General features: G+C 34.3%; 2 protein-coding genes across 2 annotated transcripts in view; both read left to right on the forward strand.

Annotated features, from left to right (window-relative positions):
* The first annotated feature begins 41 nt into the window (after positions 1-41).
* On the forward strand, positions 42-7,460 carry LOC128991867 (uncharacterized protein C1orf50 homolog). Its single transcript, XM_054415109.1, has 4 exons — positions 42-239; positions 3,752-3,864; positions 4,988-5,206; positions 6,234-7,460. The coding sequence occupies exons 1-4, from the start codon at positions 182-184 to the stop codon at positions 6,426-6,428; spliced, it is 585 nt and encodes a 194-aa protein (XP_054271084.1). The 5' UTR covers positions 42-181; the 3' UTR covers positions 6,429-7,460.
* A 2,623-nt stretch (positions 7,461-10,083) lies between these two features.
* LOC128992659 (uncharacterized) overlaps positions 10,084-22,642 on the forward strand; it is a 28,371-nt gene continuing 15,812 nt past the window's right edge. Inside the window, exons 1-10 of the mRNA XM_054416351.1 lie at positions 10,084-10,157; positions 11,161-11,297; positions 14,038-14,182; positions 16,767-17,036; positions 17,755-17,886; positions 19,695-19,860; positions 20,318-20,442; positions 20,789-20,916; positions 21,267-21,485; positions 22,070-22,272. Of these exons, the coding sequence (XP_054272326.1) occupies positions 11,175-11,297; positions 14,038-14,182; positions 16,767-17,036; positions 17,755-17,886; positions 19,695-19,860; positions 20,318-20,442; positions 20,789-20,916; positions 21,267-21,485; positions 22,070-22,272 (1,511 nt within the window). The 5' untranslated portion in view covers positions 10,084-10,157; positions 11,161-11,174. The remainder of the gene's footprint in view (positions 10,158-11,160; positions 11,298-14,037; positions 14,183-16,766; positions 17,037-17,754; positions 17,887-19,694; positions 19,861-20,317; positions 20,443-20,788; positions 20,917-21,266; positions 21,486-22,069; positions 22,273-22,642) is intronic.

Genomic DNA, 22,642 nt, shown 5'->3' on the forward strand with positions numbered 1-22,642 from the left:
ACCACCAATGCCAGAAAAAAATAGGAAGAAACATAACCATAACATAACGACGATAACCTCTTTCTTTTCTCTACCCCTGCTTTGCTTTGGCTTTCTGCTAGTGTTTCTGCTTCTTCAACACTTTAACAAATCAAGTAGTTTATTAATTTAAACCGGTAGGATTCAATTGCCACTAATAAAAATGAAACGACGTGTTATGAATACAAATCATAACATAAAGGGTGAAATTTTACCTGAAGGTAAGCACTTATTGTTTTCTATTACATAACCTGAATTTTCAGTAGATTTTCCAAATTTTTATAAAAAGAATCGTAGAAACTAGAATTCTCAAGTTTCATAATGTGTATAAGTTAGTGAATTAATTAATATTTCGATTTAAGTATAGGGGTACAGTTTCTTAACTGGGCTACGCTAATATCGATTGAAACTATCGTTTCAATTAGTAAACCTTCATGCGATTTTTTCACCATCAGCAAGTTTGGTTGGTTAGGTTAGGTTATGATAGTTTAATTTTATAATAGATATATTTTAAAATAAACTTATCGATTATTAATCAATATTTTCAATTCGATAGTTAACTCAATCGGTATTAGCGTAGCCCAGTTATGAAACTACCCAAGTATAGTACGTCACATCTATGCAGCTTTACCATCACTTAAATTTTGAATTTTTTTACCTTAGCCTTCCTAGCTTAGGCCTAAGTTAACTTAGTTCATTGGTAAAGGTAGGCCTAATTGCATCAAGTAGGCCCACGCCTACTATTAAGTTAGCTGTTGATTGACGTTGAAACTGTGAGCACATTTAACTTAGTTTTTACATGAACTTAACTTAAGTTAGGCCTATGTCTAAAACTATTGACTAAACTTATGGGAAATTGTTTTTAGGTACAGTTCCGCAGAGATCCTGTGATATATTTAACTTATCGGACGAATAATGATAAATATCAACATTTATCCAACTTGATACCGACTAGCCTAAACAACATTTTTATTTTTTCCCAATTAATGTAAATACCGTAGGCCTATCAATTGTTAACATTAAATTTGATTACATTTCTTTTTTATTGATATTTTATAAATAAAACTACTTAGCCTATTACCCTAATAAAAACTTATCCAACCAAAAACAAAACATATATTTTATGAAAATTAACAAAACAAATTACAACAACAACAGTATCTAATTGATGTTAAAGAAACAAAGAAATATAGGCTAGTCTAAAAAAAACCTACAAACAAGGCTATATTAAGTCAATTTAATATCTATCGATACTGTTGGATATGGTAATCACATAGAAATCGAAAATTCATGGTTTATTCCATCTTGGGTAGGCCTATATTCTATTTATAAACAAATGAAAAAACAAATGATAAAATAAAGAAAAAGCCCCGTTAATGTTTTGTTATTGTTTTTTTAATATATTTTATAAGAAAATGTAAGTAATTTGATGCGATAACTTATTAATGAGTGAAAATTTAAAAACGTACGTTTTCAGGAAAAGCACTTTGCAAATTTTTCTCCCCTTTTTTCAAAACTTTTATTAATTTTTTTATTTCATTAACATTTGAAGTTTCATAAAATGTCCATGGTAACGCAATATCTTTGGTAGTTATTTTTTAAAAGAGCGTCTTTAGTGGAAAAACACAAAATCCTGTCACGACCATAACGGACGTTTAAATGAATATTAAAAATGGTTAATATTATTTTTATAACTATGTTTTGCTATAAACTAATTTACTTTTATGACCATTATACAATAAAAAGGTCACTAAGCTTTTGGTATATTTGGTCTTTCCAGAAAAAAATAAAAAAACTCAAAAAATTGAAAAAAAGCCAATAAAATCTTTTTAAGTTTGTATAACTACGAAAAAACTTACCTGAGACCCAAAAAATCGTTATGTTTGTATAGAGGTGTGCTTTTTTTATGTATAAAACATTGAAATATGACGATATTTTAATTTTTGAAATTGTTATGATAGAAATCATAAACGTGATGGTCAGGGACAAGCGGTACGGTCGTGAATTGTCTGGAATAATTTAAATCTTTCTAAGCAATCCTTCAATTGTACTCTTAGTTATAATAAAAATATGTGTTTCAAATTAACTAAACTGTTCAATTTACAATTATATTAAATTTATTGTCACGACCAAACACACTATAATCCATAAGGCTGGATTGGTCATGAAAAAACCCGCGATGGTCGTGAAACTTTGGTCGTGAAATTACGTGTTATTTGGCCCTGTTCTGGCGGTAGCCCTGCACCTCATGTTCGAGGATACAAAGTGGACTTCTAGGTTAATCTAGCAATTGAAATATCTTATAAACAAAAATTAACACCATGTCTACTTCATCGAATGACTACGTACGGTCATGGACACACCAAAATTACAAAAAACACAATCTTTCCTTTATTAATCTTGTAATTCCTCCTTTCAACTCGAAACGACCGGCACTACAATCCTGACGTACACCCTGAACTAGTCTCTCAAACCAACTGACTCCATCGACGCCAGGCTTGCCACTGTCGTGCTCCAAAGTTGAAAATTTTTCCCAAATGGTCGTGACGCCAAATCGAGGGACAGACTTATTTTGTCATGGTAGTCAGTTTGCAATGACAATAAAATTATAATATGCTCCTTTTTTGTAAGTTTAATAACCATTGATGACACAAAAATATGGCTTTATATATTTCGGCATGAATAATTAGTCTAAAAACAGCGTGAAAGTTGGAAAATGTACCCTAGGGACACGTCATGGTCGTGAATTTTGAGACTTTAAAAATACGAAAAAAATACCTAGAACCTATTTAAAACCAAATAAATGTGTGTAACATGTTGCCCCCGTCCCAAAAAATATTAAAACACATAATAATAAACTACAAATCCAGTATCTACGAAGTAAAAGGCCAGGGACATGAAAACGTACGTTTTTAAATTTTCACTCTAATATCAAATTGTATAAATATCGATATTTATTGTTATTCATCTGATAACATATCACAGGTTCTATGTAAAACTGTACCCAATTGTTTGTGATAAGCTACAGGCTACAGAGTTTTTTGACAGATTCACCTACCAATAGACCTACTTAAATACTGTCGCCGCTGAAATTTAAGTTATTACCGCACAAATTAATTTTTTGTTGGCAGCATTTAGGATAAGCATTTCTAAATACCCGACCCACTGGGTATTTAGGACCCAGACCACATAAGTTAACTATAGGTCGACCGCTTAGAAAGTGTGCTGCGTGCTAATGTTTATTACCTTATTACCGGTTCTTCATCTTTTACCCCATGGGGGATTGATGGCGTAATTAAAACATGAAAACCCTTGACTAAATTGTATACATATTTACAAGTTTCAGAAAATATATTTTTAACACTGAGGCTGTGGACAGGCGTACTTCAGCCAAGGCCTGATATAGGATCATCAAAATATTCCTTCAAGGGATACTCGATGCTAACCAATACTAGAGGAGGTCGCTTTCTAAGCGTCTGACCTATAGTTAAACAGTAGGCCTATAGGCTGAAGCCGACAAAAGCATCAAACAAAACAATTAAAATAAGTTAGGCCTAATCATTATTAACATCAATGTTTTAATGATGGTGTACGTTGATGGTAGATGCTAATTTTACCATAGAAGGTGGACATTGATTGTTGAACACCCATTGATGTCCATTCCTACTAAAGCTTTGTCTACTCAGTTTTCAATGATATTAAAAAAAAAAAAACATATTTTCTTCTTTTGCAGTTGTTCTAGTGGAGAGGAGTGAACAACCATTAGGACAAGCTTTAGTCAACAGCTACGCTGTTCATAAAAGTTCATCCATAGACCTCCTAGAACTAGCCAAAGAAATTCAAAAAGTATGTTAGTATGTCTACCTGTAATGCCATGCTGTAGCTCCATTCAATTCAGATTCAACCATTAATTCTTTAGCGATTAACTTACTTTTTAATCATCGACACTATAGCAGTAAAATTATATGTTTACAGAGATGTGATTGTCAGCATCATTATAGATAGGCCCATATATTTTTTTCAAAATGTTTTACTCTACTAGATTTTAGTGGGTACTTTTTGATCAAATAACATTGTCATTATTTGTGTTGATTCCAAAATCTTAACATTGTGAATTACTTGTATGAAGTACACTGTATAACTCTTCAGGATATCCCACCTAGTGTCCGCCGTTTACTTGTTTCCTGTAGGTGTGGTAACTCCAAGCGTGATCGGTTAACCGAGAGGCCGATCGTTGATGTTGCCGTAATCGCGGCAGACGATCACTACTGTCGCCGATAACGGGTGTTGCCGCTGTCGCGAAAGACGATTACCGATTTGTGGAGACTGAAAGATACGTTCATGATTGTTGTTGTGGTCGCAGGAGACGATTACTGATAACGAGGAGACTGCAAGTTACGCTCACAGCTGTTGCTGTGGTCTCGGGAGACAATTGAAGTCGTAGAGACTGCAAGATATGGTCACGGGTGTTTTCGCGGTCACAGGTGACGATGACACATGTCTCAGAGACTGCAGGTTATGTTCCTCCCAATATCCCACCTTTTTGTCGTTCCGACTTTTCCTTGGTCCTGTCATGTTCAGATATGAGGGGTTCTACTATATAATAATGGCTGGCAATTGAGAACCTTTTTTGTAGGAAACTATTATTTTGTTACCATAGAACATAAATCTGTTGTTGGGAAGTACTAACTAATAATTAAGTAATACTGAAGTATAGACAATTCATCAACCTCAACTATATTGAGGATCAATTGTTCTCTGGCTCAACTCTAAACTCTCCTTTTGCTTATTAAAATGCTTGATAAGATGGAATTTTCAACTTATGTTAAACTTAGCACCTTAAAGTTATTGAATTTGATTAAATAGTCATAGCCTATAGACAGTTTAATTTTACCACCATTGTTCTCCATTAGTTTGTTTTGTATGGGACCCATTTTTTGTAGGCCTCTCATATTTTTATAATTTTCAGGCGGACAGCTTTGTGCAAGCAACAACATGCAACAAGTTGAAAGTGATTGCAGAACAGATGAAATTTTTGAAGCAGCAAGCAGAATCTGTCTTGTTGGAAGCTAAACGAGACGACCATCTACACCATGTTGCTTGTAATTTCCAAAAAGTGCCTGGAAAAGTGTATCACCTTTACAAGAGAGATTCTGGGCAGCAGTTTTTTTCAATTATTTCTCCTGAGGTTAGTTGATTATTTAAAACTGTTCTTAAGGTATTTCAAGCGGATTATCAATTACAATCTTTTTGTTACAGGTGTGTTACAGAGAAACCCCTTACTGTATTAATTGTACTAAAAATGCCAATATATGTGAAATTTGACATTTAAGGTTAGACTAGCTAATTGGACAGTTCTTATTCTTCAGTTTGCGTTTGCACAATTTAAGTGACGTGTTGGTGTTCCTCGCCTGTTTTTTTCCTAAAACTAGCAGTATAATCTTTTAAACAACATAAACTTTTAATAATGACATACTCTAAAAAAAGAAGTGGTTTATTTTACATGCCTAATCTTTTATTTACCCTACAGAAAATGATTCATTGAGTTTTTCATAGATTTATAGGAAATGTTTTAGTGTCGGTTTCACAATCAATGTTTCTTATATAAAACAACACTTAGGCCTAAGTAGCCTACCCATTTTAGTAATTACGTATTTAAGTAGAACCACAATTAATAATATCCAGTCACTTTGAAACCTAAGCTTGAGTATAGCTCAAGACATTAGTTTGTTGTATCTCACCTGCAAGAGCTAGTGTGCTTAAAATAGCGGTTCTTGACGCGTTCAGCCAACAGTGGCATGGTAGCTAAGTTGGCTAAGGCGTTACACTGACGATGACGATGATTCTACATGAGCAGGTTTGGATCCTGTACATGTGCAATCCATACTAAGCTCACAATAATGTGTTTGGATCAGCTGACGGGAGAGGTCCACCTTGAATAAGCGATGTGTGGCTTGGGTGGAAGTTGACAGCGTTATTGAGTTTAATAGAGATTGCACACAACACCAGTTTTGCTTTTACATTAGAGGAGGAGGACACAGCTTTTCTAATGCTATAATTTTAGTTAAAAATTAACGTACCGTATTGTGTTAGAAGAAATATACTATTAATGAAAAAAGACATGAACCTAAAAAAGATTTTAACAGAAAAATATACAAAAATGGGCTTAGGACTTAAAGATTTATACCTGACTGAAGCCTATTTTAATGTTTTAGGAATGGGGATCTTCACTACCTCATGAGCACCAAGGTTCTTATCGCCTGGAACACGACATGTCATGGACCCCTGCGGAGAAACTTCACTCGACAGAAACCAGAGACAATATGTTTCTATTGAAACAGGTGCTGCATTTAGAAAACAAAGTGTCCAAAGATATTCAGTCCGAACAAATGATGATAGACTTTGAATGAATGAGGTCATCTTTTGTACAGTATGACCTAAGAGAATTTATTTCACATTACAGTTTTATCGTTAATACTTTTTCCTTTAGAACACTTTTCCGTACAAACGTTGATTGTCTTTGAGTTTTTTCCAAGCATATTAGAGTTTAATAATTGGATGTTTGGAAAATAAACAGCCATAGGAAGATTTTAATATATTTAGTTTATGGTTTTTTATAAAAAATAGAACTACTGTATTAGGCCTAAGTGGTTTCCCATCCAAACCACAATGTATTGAAAACCAAAACACCTATTTTGTGTCAAAGTAGGTACTTTAAAAGATGCAAATTATGAAATGTTGGGTCCCTATTTTTATAAATACATGGGGAACTAAATGAAACATCTAAAATAGCCATTTATTTCTAAATGTCATAGAAAAAAAAAAAAAAAATAGGAACCTTGGTAAGAGTAACCTAATTTTTAGGATCCAGCTTAAGTCATGAATATGATAGAAGAGCAGTTACAAAATCACTCATTGATGTATGTGTTGACAATGACTGTAACTGCCTTTACAGATAAACTTCAAAACATTACAGTACAGCAAACACATCAAACTAACAAATCACTCATTATTGATAATTTTGTACATCTAAATACACAGTCTAAAGTCTAAACAGATAAAAATCATGTATCCCCAGAGCGTGTCTTAACCGTTTTTACATTGAGGTTTGACACTGAAGGGTTGAAGAAGGCTACCATGTCATAACTTACAAATGTGCGTTTCATATTTTTAAACTGGATAAAATAAACAGAATGTTGTGAATTGTATTATTTTTCCTCCTCAATGTATGGAAATGGTCACATTGCCACACCTGTAAACAGTACGGTACGTAAAATGGCTCATTTCCACTTGATTTATTCTTCCCGCTCGCAACCTTTATTCATTCTCAAAACCTCACAACCTGAAACTGTATAATTAAGGTTAGGGTCCTATTGTAATATACCTGATGTTTTTATTGTGATATTTGTTTGATTTAGGAATATTAAAATTTATTTTATTTACTTGTTAGTTTTCATTGGAACCTCTGAAGTTGCATTATTAAATTTTTATGTTGAATTAACAATACTCAATTAAACTATCTAAATCCATTCAGATAAACTGTTATTACATTATTATCAGTTAAGTGTAGTCATGAAAATCTGAAGAATTTTGCATCACTACTTAAATCATAGTAAAAAATTTCAATATTCCTTATGTTGATGTGAAACCTATTTACTTGGCTGCTAATTAATTATTGAAAGATAATTCATTTATTGATAGTAAAAACACGATTTTATTAGCCTACTAAAACATTTGTTTTGTATTCTTAAGAAAAAATAGTTTGATGTGATTTAATTAGTAATGATCACAGTCAGTAAATTCAGTTATTTTTTCAAAAACTAGGCCTATACCAACTGTTTCCACTTGTATGTTTTAGCAGAACATACTCATACGGATGTGACATCTTTTGAATCTGCTGAATTTTAAGATTTGTTAATATTTTTTGTAACACTTTCGAGTTTGTTGATTTTTTCCGTTTGTTTGCAAGTTATTTTAATAACTAAACAAATACGACCAACGACCAACTTGAACACTATGTTTGTAAACCACGGCTTGTTCTCTTGTACCATAGTCAACGAGTATAGTGCGTACTTTTAAAATTTGCTCTAAAATAAGAGACAATCATATAGTTGACAACAAAGCACTTTACTTAAAGATCCGAAATTAGTTTCATTATCATACTTTTTTTGTCCTAGGACGCTAGGCAAAAGCCTGTAATTGTTTTTCACATTACTTGAGGCTAGACCTAGGGGTTACGGCATTATCACTTAGAAAAAATCCATTGGCGATTTGGCGGCATTTGAACCCGGGACCCCAGGAACCGGAGTCCCGCGCTCTAACCACTAAACCAGCTCTCATTATCATACTACCAAGACATCAGTTAGCATACTAAGCCGAGCATGAATGTAAAATAGAAACAGATGCCTTGTGTAGTTTGGTTACTTGTGTAGTTACTGGCAGCTTAAGGGTGCACTCTACCTCAGCTCGGAACTCTCGGATCAGCCTTCAGTAGCTATGCTGCGCCATTGAACAGCGCCGTGAGAAGCTCTTGCAGATGTTTAAGTCCTCTCAAATTGAAGTTTCGTATGAAGTAGGTTTCTTACTCATTACATTTTAATCTTTGACTCTCTGGTTTTGATTACTACCAAAAAATTAATTCTCATGAGTAAAGTGTTTTAGAAAAAACTTATTTGAGGTATTTACCAGTCACTTCACACTAAAATTTCTACTATTAGCACAAAATTTCAACCGTAAGAGCCTACACTAATATGAAATGAATAAACTTAAATATATTTTCAATCGGTTAAGAACCAAGCTGACAATGACGGAGATCCTAAACCCTTGCATTTGCGCGTGGCAGACAGGTAGAGTGCACCCTTAACCATAAAAACATACTGTCTTTTTCACAATTACCTACTTGTACCAGCTATCCTCTGATTAAATCAGCTACTGTGCTAACTTATCTTTTTTTACAGTAATGTAAGAAGTATACTTGCAACATCAAAATTCAATGGTTTTACGTAGGTATTACCAACATCTATGGAGAGTAATTATTATGTAATGTTTGCTTAATTGTTAATAGTTTCATAACTGTACTAATTTTAGCGAATTTCCCTATAGGGAAGTAGCTATTACCGTAGGTGGCATGGTAAGACCTAAGCCCGGGAGCGATTTACTTTTTCATTTTGATGTCCCCAGAGGCCAAAAACACTATTCGTTCAAATTTTTATATATGTATATACATATATATATATAGATTTATATATATATATATGTGTCCGTGAACGCGGTAACTTGAGTAATTTTTGTCCGATTTTGATGAAATTTGGTTTAAAGGTGTAAAGCGGGATAAACTTTAATGAGTTCGCGAACCAGCATGATCGGACCATGGGAACAGGGCTTTACATGGGGTAAAAATTGGTTTTTCTCACTTTTGACCCTCAAAACACAAAGTTTCCCAATTTCTCTTTATACCTTATTAAAGAGCTTAAAAAAAACAAATAATTTAGTATATAAAAGTATTTTTGTACGGTTATTGGTAATGGAGAAAATTTAAAAAATTGTAAATTTAAAATTCCCATGTTATTCTTATGGAGAATATTGTAAAATGTTCTAGTTTGGTTGTTTATGGATATATTTTGATCAAACTTATTTATTTTGTACTAAGCTATTAATGTTTTACTAAAAAACACACTTTATTAGTTTACTTGTAGCAGCAAACTTAGGTACTCGACCTATAATGTTATTTAAATATATTTAATTGAAAATCAATTCAGACAAATGGAAATTCGCTTAGTTGTCAGGTTTGCTGCGACGGGGGTATTTTTTTTGTATACCGTATTTATTACACATAAATATTTACATTTTAATTCCACCATGTAAGAAACATGTATTAAATGATCAATTGAATTGCGGAACCTCACTCAAAACAAATAAACTAAGTATTAATAGTTTGTTACACATTGATGAGCGTGTCAATTAAAATTAAAATTTAAAGATAGAGGTGGATCAGAGAGCTTAAATCCCAAGTGTTATCATATGATTGACCTTCGAACATCGTATGACACTCCATAGAAGAGGCTGACTGAACTGGCCGGTCTGATAAAGTAGCGTCTTGGTTGTCAGTGACTGTTTACACATCCAACCTAACTTTTCAGGTAAAGTGTTTTTAGCTTTTTCTATGTTTTATAATTGATCAACCACAATTTAAAAAAACTTATTGTGTTCAAAACAATTTGTTTGAATAACAACTACACTTTTTTTGTTTATTGTTTATACATTTCTTTTGTTTCATATTTGTTTTTTTAATAGTTTTTTTTAAATTTGATTTAACATACTTTTTTCTCTTTGGGTTACTATGTAGTACGCTTAAATTTATGTATAAAAATACAATTGTTTCTTGCATTTTACCAGTTAGTTACTTTACTCAGAAATATTACAAATCTATTTAAATAGTTATTTTGAAATATTTTATATCATTTATTTAAAAATTCAGGATTTTTATAAACATGATTTTTTTTAAGTATTACCTGAGTAGGTGAGATGTTATGTGTTCCCAAAACTCTGTATGAAGCTTGACTGTAAGATTAGTCACGTCTAATTGCATTTCAATTGATCCCACATTAATGTCTTAAATTTAGTTAAAAATAACGGTATCAGCAATCTGACTCATACTTATTTATTTCATTAGCTTGTCAACAACCCTTATTGACATCACATTTTAGTGGTAAGTGATTGGATTAAAGATGACCGTTTTGGGAAAATCACCATAAAAAATCCAAAAAAATTAAATAAAACGCCTGGAAATACCATAGGTTAGTACCCACATATCAAATTTCATCTAAATCGGACCACACAGATACACACACACCAGCCAAAAAAATTATATTTTTTGGGGGGTATAAGGGGGCCCAAAACAGATAATTCCACTCAAACTGAAAAAAAAATTTCCATGTACACTCTATAGGGGGAGTTATCCCTCATATAACTCTGTATTGAGGGAGAAAGTAAAATAAAATAAACCTATACAGTCCATAATAACAGAATATTCCACAAATAGTTTCAAAATATTAAATTATCAACTAGTAATACTTGCAATACGAACCAGATTGTTTGATATTTCTTGTTTTTATGAAATACATGTTAACTTTTTATTTGCAGATCACCCCTATACAATGTCTACTCCGACAGTAGACATGTCTGATTATGACAAACTCGGCTGCCTTCACGATATGTTTACATCACAAGTAAAAAAAACTCCGAACAACATAGCTGTGGTTAACTGCGATGGCTCAAAGGTATGTCTTATCTAACAGTTAATAGTAAAATGTGTTCTACTTTGGAAGGTGTTTTTGAGACCTCAGATCATAGTTTGCTGAAGTGGAAATTGAAGAGTAGTGAAGTAAAATTGTGTGTATATCACAATCCTCCTCTTTTCCAAAATTTCTTAGTTTTTAGTAGCAAGTAGCAATGGTACAGCGACAGGTTTAGTCATGGACATTCATCTGACTTTTCTATAAGGGTGGCTGGGGGGAAGGGGTACGGAATAAAGCACAGTAGTAAAAGGGAAATCCTATGGGTACTCCTGGAAAGTGATTAAAATTTAGATCAAAATGTTTGACCTATTTAAAACCGAAATTTGCTTTGTCAATTTATATTTGTTGTTTTGTTTTTAACACGTTCGCTGCGGCACGTCAAATAGCGGGCGTATCCCCAGTGCGGCGCAGCCCTCAGCGTCGAGCAAACCCGATTGCCGCGTGTGATTGGTTTTCCAATTTTGGTCTGACGATTTACAAATAACGTGCGGGGATGTCCTGCTTTACAACGAGATTCGACGTAGTTCGCTAAACACCCACAGATAGCAGCACTGCTTGGAACGTAGCCGGTCCCATTGGAATTGTATTGCCAAATGGAGGGAAAAAGACAGGACAAAAAGAAGACTTTTGAAATTGCCAGACGGGGGTTTTACGGGGAAATTTACTACCAACCTACACCACAACAAAATGCAAGTCACATACTACACGCTAACGTGGTATGTGTCCGCTTTCGACCGACGCTAGAGCAAAAACGAAGATATACAAAAGGCATAGCCGAGCGTTCCCGATGGGGTACAGACGCACCGTACGGGGGCCAAGCGCCGTACCCGATCAGGAACGGCCGCACTCTACGTGTTAAAATTTGAATACTTACCAGTGTGCTACTGGCATATTGTAAATTTCTTAACTTTTATATTTCTTCTCAAAAATCCAAAAAAAATGTAGTTATTTTGGGCAGAGCTCCAAGGCATGATTCATTAATTACTATCAGATTTACTGACGGAAAAATCCAGTTTTTTCCTGGTCGTGATTCCTATAGTTGCCAAGTGTACCATACCTTTTACCAGTTGTCTGTGGGTATTCCATGCTTTTGGATCATGACTGACCAATGGTTGGCACGAGAGAACCGTACGCACAGAAAATTATAATCAGACCAATGTTGGATCAAGTGGAGCCGAGCTGAGCACTGACAGCAGAAAGCGTTTAGGAAAGATGCACGATCGAAGATCTAAGATTTTGCCTCCCTGATGGCGAAGGATGATGTCCCGTGTGCGCTAAAGATATTCTCAATCTTGCCGTGACCGCAGAAAATGTTTTGGATTTTGCCGTAACCACGGACGAACAACACAATTTCACTGTTACTGTAATATATTTCATATTGACACATTGATTTATGTTCTTTGCATTTATTTATTGTCATATGTTTTTTGTTATTAATTCCAATTATTGTGATTTTGTTTACCTTTTGTCTTGTCTTTATAAATTGAAAATACAGTCCCTTTCTATTTGTAATAGTCTGACATAATTTCTACAGTTACTGCAGGCTAATGCAGGAGCAATTTTAAAATTTTAACATTGTTCCTGATTTAACAAATTTATGCAAACTTCTCAAAATTCTCAGTCTCTATAGTCAAATGGTGGGGTCTCAGATGATGGCACCCATGGCCCATGGGTTTTGTGGTTAGTGAGCAGAACTTCAGTCTTGGAGGTCCATGTTCTAATCCCATCAACTGTAAGCTATAGCATTCTGTGACTGGCTCACATAACTATGTTCTCTTGAAATAAAAAATTGGCGACAGCTGTTCCGTATAGATGGGATGCTACTTCAGTATCCAATTGTCAACGGTATTATCAATGAGTACAAACCTCATAAGGAACAAAATGCCCATGTTAAAAATCCAGCCTGGAATTTTTGAATTTTGGCAAGTTTTAGCGGCGGCCGCTTGGTAGGTAAGGCTCTACTATCGATGACGTGCGGCGGCGTCAATGTGTCACCACAGCAGTGGGTGAAGTTCGAGTGAGACAAAGGATGTGTGGAGAGAGGGGAGAGGGGAAGAGGCTAACGCTTACTTAGTGGCGGCCGCGCAAAGCTTATTTCAGCATCAAAATCCAGTCTGACTATTCCCCATAAATATTTTGCTTCTTATAAGGTTTGTAATATTTTTTTTTATAATTTTAACTGAAGTAGCGATCACACGAAGGTAGGTATGTTAAGCCAAGTTTGAATGAAAATGTGTGTAGGATGAGTGGCACGATCTTGTAGTCTTATTACTGACTAAGGCCAACTTGTTCCTCAGACAGGACTGTTAATTAATAGCCCATACAGCCAATGGCAACTAAGAGATCTACAGTCTATAGTGGCATCCGAACCACATTTTTGTCTTGTAATTTACGAATTACTCTAATTATGAGGATAGTACTGCGGATAGTTGTGGTACTCATTAGTGCGGATGTTAATCCTAACCAAGGAGTATCGCATCCAAAGATCATGCCTATAAATATCCACAATTTGTGACTTCCAAGTTGCTACATTACAGGAAGATGCCATGTTCCCAGTCTTCATTGGTATTACTGAATCTTTAAAAGTGAACAATTCTAGAAGTAAATCAAACGCTAGTTGGGTGAAGTCCTAAAGGAAATCAAACCGTTACTGTTTAACCATTAAAACCGGTTGGCGGTTAGTAACCGTTAAAAATCTGAAAACGATTTTAAATTGTTTCAGACTACATACAAAGAACTCGATGATATGACCGACCTATTAGCCAACAAACTTCAAAATCTTGGATTGAAAAAGAACCAAGTTGTTGGAATTTTGATGGAGCGTTGTCTGGAATACACAGTGGCCTATATAAGCATTTTAAAGGCAGGTTAGTGATAATTAAAAGGTACTGCATCAGCAAAATGTTCAAATAAAAAAAAATCTACTAAGGATAAATTCTTATTATTGGTGTTTGGCATATGAATTACTACTATAGATATACCACGAACAAAACAACCTGCGCAGAAACGAAAAGATCACGTGGTTCGCGCAGGTAGGTGGGCCGTACCATTCAAACCTGCGCGGCTCGAAACGGCCGAGGGTTCTTTTGTTTCTGGTATTACTATAGTGTACATGTTGCTCGAATTCGAGCAATTGCAAAGTATTAGGCCTAAAGGAGTTATTTCTAAACTAATAACAGTCATATTTACATTGAGTTTAAAAGAGTCAACTCAAAGATTACCGGTGTGTAACTCATGGAGATACTCAAGATGTACAAAACAAAAACAGTAATCAAAATTCCCTGTAAATATTGTATCATATTTCATAACCTAAGATTGCTTTTTAATGTTTTATACAAACACTTCCTGACTTATAGCCATATAAGGTTGACCACGTTTATCTTCGTTATTGATAAACCTCAAGCATTCCGGTCGGTTTTCTCCTTCTCAAAATGCCTCGCTGTACAGGCAACACAGGTCATTGATAGAGGGCCAATTGAGAACGAAAAGTCGTTTTGTGGTAGTGTTAGGGCGCATTGTAACCTAATAGTTGAGATTGTCCAGGGTCAGGTGCTGACTGTGATGAGTTAAGTCTATTACGCGCCCCTGTTCTGTAGCTGCGGTCGTTATCACGATTACGCCTCCTGTCTATGTTTCGTTTTCGTCGCGTCGTAGGCATTTAACGAAATAACAAATAAACAAATTATAGATACACAAAACAACGATAAATGCACAAATTAAAGTTACAATCATGCTAACCCGATCCGTCATAGCGACACAAAACAACGATAAATACACAAATTTAGGATACAATCATACTAACACGATCCGTCTTGGGGGTTATGTTTACACAAACTCAAATGGTAAATAAATGTACTCGGTGCGCCGAAACGGCACACGGAAGATTTCTCAGGTGCCGTTTGACGTCACTAACTGCTGACGTCACTTTGAGGGAACACCAATACCGCAACGATACGGTTTCAGCCATCGGCCTCGATGGTGCAGTGGATAGCGTTGCGGGCTGATAAACGGAATCCGAATGATCCGGGTTCGAATACCGTCGGTGGCACTAACTTTTTATCTAACAATTTTTTCATATCAGCAAGTTTGGTTGGTTTGGTTAGGTTATGACAGTTTAATTTTATAATAAAAAAATTATAAAATTGAATTTTAGGCAATTACAATTTTATTTTATGAACAAAACTATTTTTTAGATTAGTAAACCTTTATTCGATTTTCCATTATCAGCACGTTTGGTTAGTTTGGTTAGGTTATGACAGTTTAATTTAATAATAGAAAATTATAAAATTGTCTGTTTCTTCAGACGCAGCAGTTAGTGACGTCAGCAGTTAGTGACGTCAAACGGCACCTGAGAAATCTCCCGTGTGCCCCACCGCTCAATGCGCTCGTTGAATTGAAAAATAAATAACAGCAATTAAATTATACATACAGCTGATCAAAATGTAAACAATTGTGTTCTCCATAAGGATAACATGGGAACTTTCAAAGCCACTGGGGCAGAGCCCAAGGGACTTTAAAAAAAATGTAAGGCCAGTTTGCAAATCTACGCGACACGCTCTTTCCAATGAGGCGTCAATGGATAAAATCGGTCAAGAAATGGCGGAGGAGTTCAACCGACAAAGTTTCATGTAGCGTATTAATTATATAGATTTGTATTAAGTTTTAAGTACTGTCATAATCAAGGATTGTTAGCTACTATCAGTTCCCTACAAATAACTATCGACAATGCTATAAACATTTTAGAGGATTTAATAATCTTATCTGTGGTATTTACAATCCTTATACTTTGGTTCAAAGTTTATTGCAACTTTTGTGATTTCTTACGAAGAATCTGTATTATAACATCAAGGTTTCTTGATATTAAAATCTGTAGTTTAACTTAAAAAATATAAATAATGTAAAATAAAACTTGTATGTATATTATTATTATTTATATGCACATTAAATACTGTTCTGATATGTACAAAAAAAAGGTTAAGGTAGTTTTTTGTTGGGCTAAAAGATATTTTGGGCATTTTTTGTGTAATTTTTAAGTAATAATCCTGATATAAGTTTTGAAGTAAAATAATAACTTTTTATATATTACACATTTTTATTGACCCACGCCGCAGCAAACTTGCAGACTATGGAATTTCCATTTACCTGGCTAGATTTCTACTAAAATATTCACATAAAATTGTCAGGTTTATTCTCTATTTAAATAATATTAATTTGAATGATTACCGGTACTTGGGTTTGCTGATACGGTGATGAGGTGCGTTATTTTTAATTGAAATGATGATAGCTTTGTATGAAGTACCTAAATAAAATTGCCAAATTTGAATAAAATAAATCCATGAATAAGCAAACCACAAAGATTTAGTTGTACAAAGATTTTTGAACTGAATTAATATATGTAAGAGTAGATTAGCCTTCAGTTTTTCAATAAAATTATTCTTATTTATTTTTCAGGAGGGGCGTATCTTCCCATAGAGGTATCTTGGCCTTTACCTTTGGTAGAGTCAGTGTTGAAAGATGCCACCCCTTCAGTGATTTGTGCAAAGGAAGCTTTCAGTGATAAAGTCAAAACGTCCAATGTCCCTGTCATACTTATGAATGGAGATTGGTTAGATAAGTTGAAAAAAGAACAGAAAGTTTCACCCTTGCTTCCCCCAGTGAAAACTTCATTGGATGACATCGCTTATGTGGTTTATTCTTCTGGAACTACAGGAACTCCTAAAGGTTGGTATTGAATTTTAGGTTGCATTATCAATATTTATTGAAGGATTTCAAAATGTAGGATTAGCGCTGATAAATCTGTATGATAAAAAAGGAAAAAAGTTTAATGAATTGGAACCAATTACATGAATTTGATAAATTATTAAGAAATTGGGTTACACGGCCCTTAATTACCATCCTCCATGGTCTTTATGTGTTAGCATGAAAATTTAAAATTGTTCATTTAAGAATAGAAAAAGTAGGTAGGATTAGGTAAAATAAATCTGGTTAACGAATGTAAAAAAGTTGAAGGAGTTGGAATCAGTCACATCACTTGAGCTGATTTATAAAAAAATTAAGTGACACAGCCATTATTGTCTGTTCTCCATAATCGTTTAATGTTAACTTAAAACATACTTTTTAATACTTTTAATTGAAATGGCCACCATACAAGTAGGTATTTTAAGCCAAGTATGAATGGAGATGAGTGTAGGATGAGTGGTGCGATCTTGTAGTCTTGTTTAGTGACTAAGTCCGACATATTCCTTAAACAGCTGTTAATTATTAGCTTAATAACATTAAAGTACTTGTTATACATCCACATTCAACATCATACTCCTATCTTAGCTTTGACTTGATATAACCATTTGTTTATAATTACTCAATTTTATAATTTGACTGTGTGTCGAGAGATACTGGAAGTTAGTAAACATATTGACACAATCAATTTCACTCTTCACAGGTATTCTCTGCCCTCATCGAGGCGCTGTGTTCTCCTACACTTGGAGGCATCGGGCTTATCCCTACGCAGACAACGACCACGAGGCTTGCAATGTCTTCTTCGTGTGGGAAATGTTCCGCCCCTTGGCCAAAGGTAAGGGTGCTGGCTGAGTGCGGTGCTGTCTACTGTAATTATTTATTACCTTAGAGTTTCTTCTAATTGAAACTCACACCACTTTTATTTAACTGGTTTCAAGGATTTTCATGTCATAATCAAGGCCTTTTGTTTTGACAGAATAGTGTACATCTCATGACACAATGCTGCATATTTTAAGATGTTATTAACGAGTGTACAGAGGAGTGGAGATGCCTTGTGTAGCTTTTAGTAACATTATGGGTGTTTCTTCATCCATGATGATTAATCTAAACAAAACTTCAATTAATAATTATAGCTGAAGCTGGGCTCGGTTTGCAACAGTAAAAAGCTTCTAATCTTCATCCACAAGCTTTTGTGGCTGGTGTCAGACAGACTTTTCGTGTAAATTGTGTTGTCTGATGCCTTAGTTTAGCCACTTAGACATCACTTTATATCTAGGACAAAATATCAGGCAGTTAACTGGCTTTTTCTGACATCCCAAAAAAATCAATGGGATAAAGCTTTCGACATTTAAAATGTTATTTGTCACTTTCAATGTAATAAAAACAAAAATATATATTTTAGAAAATAATGGACGTTTATGAGTAAATAATTACTTTTATATATTTCCCTGATATGAGCAAGTTACAAGAGTAACTTAAGAGTCATGCACATGAGTAGGCCCAGTGGCCAGAGCATAGGGCTTCTATCCCATCAACAATCATAGACTATATGATATATGATAAAGATAATGCCCTGACTATTTGACTAAGTGGTTTTGTGTCCACATTAAGCTGGCAGATAACTTATTAAAAAAAGTAACCTAGGTTTATTATCTTGAGAAAATCTCCCTGAAATCTAAAGATCTTCCTCACAGAAAAATGTAACACCCCCGCCGCAGTAAACCTGCAGACTTAGCGATTTTCTATTTGTCTGATTGGATTTTTACTTACATACCGTCAGTCGGGGCTACTTTGCTCCTGGGGGTATTACTTTGCCCCACTTCTGAGAAAAGATGTCAGTGCCATCTAGTGGCATTTTAATGTAACATAATGACTTAGTTACAGGTTTCCCCACTAGGTAGCATCACTGTTCACATTTAGATACCATCTTGTGCTCTTCGGCCATCTTGTTTAGTTGTTTTGGTGGTATAAAGTTGATGAGGCAAATGTTGATCTAAGTTTACCTCCAAAAAAGTGTTACCTGTACGAGATTTTTTTTCTTTTCAATAATTTACCTGTAAAATTTATTTTTGGTCTAATGATATGATCCATCTTGTTCAGAGATAAATTCTCTACAAAATCAGCATGTTTAACTTTGCCCCACTGCCATTTAAAATAATAATACTGAGGATTTATTTAGGTGGAGCAAAGTAACCCGCTCTTATGGGTTACTTTGCCCCACTTAAAAAAATAATAAAATCATAATAAACAGTTGATTTTCATGTTTTTTGAGGGTAGCACTACTCTTTCACATTAGTTTAGAGTACAAATCAATATTTATACCTGAATTTAAGTGACAAACAGTGGTGTTTTTATAAAATAATGAAATCAAGTACTCAAAAATGGAGCAAAGTAGCCCCGACTGACCCGGTATGTCCATAAACAAGACATATTTATTCACCACTTAAATAACACCAGGTAAAACCCGTTGAAATCGATTATTCCTCTTGAGGGTTGATGCAAATTCAGGTAGGCCCTAACTACTAAAGTTTAGGGTAACAGCTACTTCCCTATATAGAGAAATTTGCTAAGGAAAATTACTTTTTTGTAAGTTGGCAGACAAGCATAGCAAAGCAATTCTAATAACTAAATCTACTTTGACAGGCCTGCCAATGTACATAATCCCAGACGATGTTATATATGATCCTCCCAAGCTTGCAAACTTTATCCAGAAAAATGAAATAACCAGGATGTTATTCACACCTTCTTTGCTACAAGCTTTGTTGGAATACAGAGGAATTGACTTGCAGACTACATTGAAGTCGTTAAGGTAATATATTTGGAGATAAGAAACTTTTTACTTCCCACTTTAAAATGATTCAATTTTAGATATTTTAAAACATAGCATGTATCTAGTTTTTTAGTAATTTAAATTGTTAATATATGAAACCTGTTTGAAATCTAATTTACAAGGAAACCTTTTGTTTTTGTTCCAGAATTTTACAGTTTCATATTTCATTAGTGGCTCAAATACACTAAGTTATTTTTTATTCTAAAATTGGTTAAAGCTTTCATCTACTTGACAGTAGTGTATCCATAGACAAAGATGAACATTAATTTTTTTTTGAACTTGCATATTTTTATTTTGGTAATTATAATTAAAATTCTATTGTCCACAGAAAACATTAAGTGTTGTAAAAAAAATCCAAAAAGCATGTTATTGTAACTCCTAACATAGAATAATTGTCTGGACATTTTCCAAATACAACTTTCAGCTGATTGTCTAGGCAAATCATCTATTGTGGTGAAGTGGTGACGTCAGCTTTACGAGACAAGGTCGCCCAGCAGCTACCGAGGATTCAACAGCTCAACTTGTACAGCATCTCAGAGTGTCACGATGTGTCTAATGCAGGTACTAAAAGACAGTTGACTGTCCTAGAGGCAGTTAATTTGGTATATTTTACTAAGAAGTTTGATCATTCTTACCCTCTTTTAAGTTGAGAAGAGAATATGGAGACAAGTATCCAGGAATCAGGGCACTGATTGTATTATACAAATTTGTAAATTGTTACTCATGTAACATTAATTGTGGGTTTTAAGGATATAAAGATTATTTTCTGGGCCCTTCCATTGAATTTAGCCTGTTAAATTGATAAGACAACTTTAGAATGTTTTTCAACTCTTGTGCGTTGTGTGCGCTATGTTAAAAACTTGATTTTACCAGATTTTTAATTGGAAGATCATTTACTTGATTTCAGATTTGTCTGATATGCCCAGCGGCTGTGGAGGAAGACAGTTTTGCCCGGTTGGCAAGTTGTTTCCTGGAGTTCATGCTGTTGTTATGGATGAAAACCTTACAATGAAACCAGTTGGAGAGCCAGGAGAGGTAATTTTTACCCATTTTAGCTTATTGAAGTAGAGTCCTTCTTAATTGTATTTGGGGTTAAATAACATCCTTAACCACACAAATACATATTTATCTTTATTTTTTCTCAAATGCCCTTTGAATATCAATCTATATTTGTATGTTTTCCCTGCAAAACATTCTTGTGTACTATTTTTTCTCAAATAAGAAATGCAACTGAAATGTACTGAAACTCTAAAACTAAAAATAATAAATGTTGACGGTGACGGTATCAGTAAATTAAAAAGTCATGTTCTTAATTATTCACTACAGTAAGTAAAATTTTTCAAAATCCTTTGAAGCCTATGATCTGACAAAACACTTTTCCCCAGATTTACATTGGAGGCCCAGGACTTGCCATTGGTTACTTGAACCGACCTGAGTTGAACACCCTGAGGTTCATACCTCGACCGTCTCACGTCAGCAGTAGCGTGGGGGATCGTTTGTATCGGACGGGTGACTGGGGATATGTGCTCTCTGATGGGAGTCTGGAGATCTGTGGACGATGCGACTCCATGGTCAAGATCAGAGGGTACACCATCGAGATGGAGGTAGAGTATAGTTAAGTCTAGGTAACATAAACAGAGTTTTTAATTGAATTTATTGATTTTCAAAGGTGTAATAGTAATGAGCTAAACTGTTTAAGCTATTATTTTACATTATTGATTTGATTGCCAATATTTCATGTTGACTATGTCAGTTTCTGACTGCTGTATAGTGTGACTTTGTCAATGCTAATTGTTTTACGACCATAAAAGATTACTATTATCATCCAGAGTTTTCAAGCGGCAACGACAAACTTTATAAACTTAATAAAAAAATAAAAAAATAGCTTTAGTAGTTCAGAGCTTAAGGTTTATAGTTATACAAATTTAACGCTTGAAGCTTGAAAGGTAAAAAGAATGCCTTTATAATTATGATTTATCTGTAAAACACCTTCTCCCCCAAGCAACTATTATGTTCATACAATAAAAGTAATTTTATATTTATTTTGTTAAGAAAGTGTTTGGGTGATTAATTCTTTTATCCCTCATTTCCTAGCTATTTTACACATTAACCCAAAGTTTCACAAATAAATAAGTAGAATTTTCCACACTTTTTAATTAGTTAAACTTAATTTTGTCCACCTTTTCAGGCAGTAAGACTGAATCTTCTAGAACTACCAGGAGTATTATCCACTAGTGTTCAAGTTTATGGTTCGGAGGGAGAAGAGAAAACTTTGGTGGCCTTCCTAGTTCTCCAGGAAGGTATCCAGTTATCGCATCGTGACATTCGTGTACAGCTGAAGAAAAAGTTGCCTTTTTACATGATTCCTTCTCGATTCATAATTCTTGAAAGGTATATGACTTCAGACTATCTGTTAGACCACCATGTGTAATGCATGAGTCAAATGTGTATTTATCTTTAAAAATTAATTCTTCAGGGGCCCAGTGAAATAAATGAAGCAACTTAGTTGGAAGCTAAAATTGGAATATTTTCTTTCAGAATCGATTCGGGCAGACTGATAATTGTTTTGTCTATTTAGAGCAAGAAGGAGTAATATTATGTATTACTAGCAGAGTACCGTCCTTCGTACGGGGTTAGCATATAAGCTTTGACTATTAATACAATAGTATTAATACAAGACTTCTGTATCCAATAGTCAATGATATAAGTATAAAATGCTTATTAAAGTTATGAGAGAGGACACAGTTGAAGAAAATTTGGT

This window comes from Macrosteles quadrilineatus, unplaced genomic scaffold (assembly GCF_028750875.1).
Source record: "Macrosteles quadrilineatus isolate MER2022 unplaced genomic scaffold, UCM_ALF_1.0 Scaffold_4__1_contigs__length_99947679, whole genome shotgun sequence".
Lineage (NCBI taxonomy): Eukaryota > Metazoa > Arthropoda > Insecta > Hemiptera > Cicadellidae > Macrosteles > Macrosteles quadrilineatus.

What these genes read in the sequence shown, in the direction of transcription:
- LOC128991867 (XM_054415109.1), top strand. Translation starts at nt 182, where the DNA reads ATGAAACGACGTGTTATGAATACAAATCATAACATAAAGGGTGAAATT. An exon ending in TAGCCAAAGAAATTCAAAAA is followed by an intron (nt 3,865 to 4,987) that starts GTATGTTAGTAT and finishes TATAATTTTCAG; the next exon opens with GCGGACAGCTTTGTGCAAGC. An exon ending in TTTCAATTATTTCTCCTGAG is followed by an intron (nt 5,207 to 6,233) that starts GTTAGTTGATTA and finishes TTAATGTTTTAG; the next exon opens with GAATGGGGATCTTCACTACC.